General features: G+C 39.0%; 1 protein-coding gene across 1 annotated transcript in view; it reads left to right on the forward strand.

The window, feature by feature from the left end:
- Positions 1-631: 631 nt before the first annotated feature.
- LOC103519233 (collagen alpha-5(IV) chain-like) overlaps positions 632-3,301 on the forward strand; it is a gene marked incomplete at its 3' end in the record, with an annotated part of 13,064 nt that continues 10,394 nt past the window's right edge. Inside the window, exons 1-3 of the mRNA XM_017448116.1 lie at positions 632-646; positions 873-984; positions 1,952-1,958. Of these exons, the coding sequence (XP_017303605.1) occupies positions 632-646; positions 873-984; positions 1,952-1,958 (134 nt within the window). The remainder of the gene's footprint in view (positions 647-872; positions 985-1,951; positions 1,959-3,301) is intronic.

Raw genomic sequence — 3,301 nt, forward strand, 5'->3', positions numbered from 1 at the left:
GGACAATGGAGTAGCTACTTTAATCGAGTAGCGACCAGTGGCGGCATTACCAGGGTAAAAAGAAAAATTGTATGATAAGTCATATATGTAAATGGTAAAGGAGGCTCTTAGTAATGCTGTGATATCCATAAAAATTGTGAAGAAGCTCTCAGCTTCACCACAAAGAAATAATAATAATAAACTCTTTATTGTTGAAAATTCATACAATACATAAAGTACAAATTCAACAAAAGGCAGAATTATTGCCTTAGGCAATCTCTGCCATCCAACCCAATCATAATTTAGATCATAACATAATTTAGAAATCATAATTTAGATTAGATACTAACTACAATTACAGAAGAAGTAAATTCAGTACATAACTTGTCTTATAGTTACCTAAATAAAGTGTATAGAAGTCATTGCAATAGTTATAGAATTAGTAAATTCAGTACACAACTAGTACCTATGTATGTACGTGTAGACGACATTGCATAGATAGGTAGAATACATAAATATAACTAGTAGTCACCTAAATAAAGTGTATAGAAGCCATTGCAACAGTCTACACCACGTGCTGCAGAATCTGAAGAGCCTTTGGGTGAGGATCTGGTGGAGTAAAAAAGGGAGAGAAAGAAAGACAGTAAAAAAAATGTGGAAATATGAAGTAAGCAAATAATATTAGTTAGAAAGTTGCCATTTTCAGTTTGCGTTGTAAACTGGAGAGAAGGTACTTATAGTAAGGTATCTTCTTCTACCTACCTATACTAAAAAAATCTCTCTCTCTCTCTTTGGCTCTCTCCCTCTCTCTCTCTACTCTCTCTCCCCCTCTCTCTCCCTCTCTCTTTCTCTCTCTCTCTCTTACTAACCGTTCCATTTCTCTCTGTTCACAGGTTGATAATGACGGTTCCGAGGATTACATTCCACGGTTCAAGGGTTCGAGTCCCGACCAGGGCAAGGTTGACGGAATGCCTCCCTTCCCACCCCCTCCTCCGTATGGAGATGGTGAGTATGTGATCATCGGTTTAAAATGTTAAAGCCTGTCACCACTAACTTGTCGTCCGGGAAAAAATCGTGTCGAGTGAAGTAGGAACACTCTCATTTAAACTACATGGTCTGCAGGACTTTTTTTGTCGTTTGAAGAAAATAACGTGTTGTGTCTAGTGGGAAAACTCTCATTTAAATTACCTTTTACCAATTGCAGGACTTTTTTTGTCGTTTGAAGAAAATAACGTGTTGTGTCTAGTGGGAAAACTCTCATTTAAATTACCTTTTACCAATTGCAGGACTTTTTTTGTCGTTCGGGAAATAATCGTGTCGTGTGTTATGGGAACACTCTCATCTCTCATTACAATAAATACAGGACATTCGGGGAAAATCGGATACGACACGTGGGAATGGGCTCTTAGTGAAAAGATTTATTCATACATCCTTTATATGCCAATAAAAGAACTACCGTTACTATACTACTTATTCGGGGGAAAATCGGATGAAACTTACGACACGTGGGAATGGGCTCTTAGTGAAAAGATTTATTCATACATCCTTTATATGCCAATAAAAGAACTACCGTTACTATACTACTATTACTATATATGTATACTACCTATGTATAATAGGTAGAAACTATGTATATCCAGGAACAAATAAACAACAATGCTCAATGCTCATCCCGAATATAATATTTATGAGTAGGCTTGCCAAACGTCCCGAATTGGCCGGGACAGTCCCGAATTTCAGGGGGTGTCCCGGCGTCCCGTTCAGTTTTTCATTTATGTATACTACCTACCTATGTATAATAGGTAGAAACTATGTATATCTATTAGCAACAAATAAACAACAATGCCCAATGCTCATCCCGAATATATTTATGAGCAGATTCCAACAATATCATACATCAGTAACTTATAGTAGGTACCTACAGTTAATTTATGACCAATATAAAACAATAAATATTTTGTTTTCCTCAGAGGTGCGGGGTAAGTTGAATTGCAGGTGCTATTAACAGTCAACAGTTCCATTTATTTGTGACTTTCATATAACTCTTCTGACTGTTGAGGTACCAAAACCTCTAACTGAGCCTCATCTTCTATGGCCGCTTCCAACAAATCTCTCCTTTGAGAGTAGACCTCAAATCTGGCCTTAGAACGACCAACTACTAATCTAATAGACTCAGCAGTCTCTTCTGTATACTCGTCTTCTACATCTCCGATTTGAGATAATACAGCCTCTAATCCACCCAACTCATTCCTACTTCTAGTATAATTTCTCTTTAAAACAGTAGTCATGGTGGATAAAGAAAACAATACAAATAAAAATCAAAATTAGGTACAAAAACATGAACATACAAAATTAAAGAAAGGAATAAAAATCCAAGAACCTAGATACCTACATTTTGCTACTAGCGATTTTTCTCAAGGAATAAAAATATTTACGTATCTTTGAATAACAACAACATCTCGCGCGGATGAATACGCTTGACTCAGGAAGTAGGATCAAAAGTTTTCAAAGTGTGAAATCCAGAGTGTGACGTTATTTATGGAACAGCCCCCATGGCTATAATTTCAGTGAAAGGGTAGATTGCTTTTGACTTGACCCCAATTAGCAATAAGAGCACAAAGTGGGTGCCCCCTATAGAGGTAGACAAAGTGGGTGCCCCCTAGAGGTAGACAAAGTGGTTGCCCCCCAGAGGTGGACAAGTAGGTGCCCCCCAGAGGTGGACAAGTAGGCTAGAGAACAAATTAAAAGAAGAAAGCTTATCACTACAACGCCCCCGTCATATTCTCAGTTTGTTTACAGCTAGCGTTCATTAATGGAATATTTAATCCCTCTGTCTCGTCCCTCGTCTTCTCTTTCTCTTCCTCCATTCCCTTTCTTTCTCCTCCCACTCCTTTTCGTCCTTCCTTCCTCCCTCCTCTTCTCTTTCTCTTCCTCCATTCCCTTTCTTTCTCCTCCCACTCCTTTTCGTCCTTCCTTCCTCCCTCCTCTTCTCTTTCTCTTCCTCCATTCCCTTTCTTTCTCCTCCCACTCCTTTTCGTCCTTCCTTCCTCCCTCCTCTTCTCTTTCTCTTCCTCCATTCCTTCTTTCTCCTCCCACTCTTTTGTCTACTCATTTCTCTCCCCTGTTTTCCTCTTCTCAAACCTTCCTTCTCTTCCTTTCTACTTTTTCTCTCATCTCCCTTTTCTCTTTCTCTGTGTTCGTCCTCTTCTCCCATTTCTCCTTCTCCTTTACCTTTTCCTTATCACCGCTTTTCTTCTCTTATTGAAATTTCCTTCTCTCTCACCGTTTGCTTCTGATCTCCCAGTCGGTAGCGAGTGTGCGC

Source organism: Diaphorina citri, unplaced genomic scaffold, assembly GCF_000475195.1.
Source record: "Diaphorina citri unplaced genomic scaffold, Diaci psyllid genome assembly version 1.1 scaffold2617, whole genome shotgun sequence".
NCBI lineage: Eukaryota > Metazoa > Arthropoda > Insecta > Hemiptera > Psyllidae > Diaphorina > Diaphorina citri.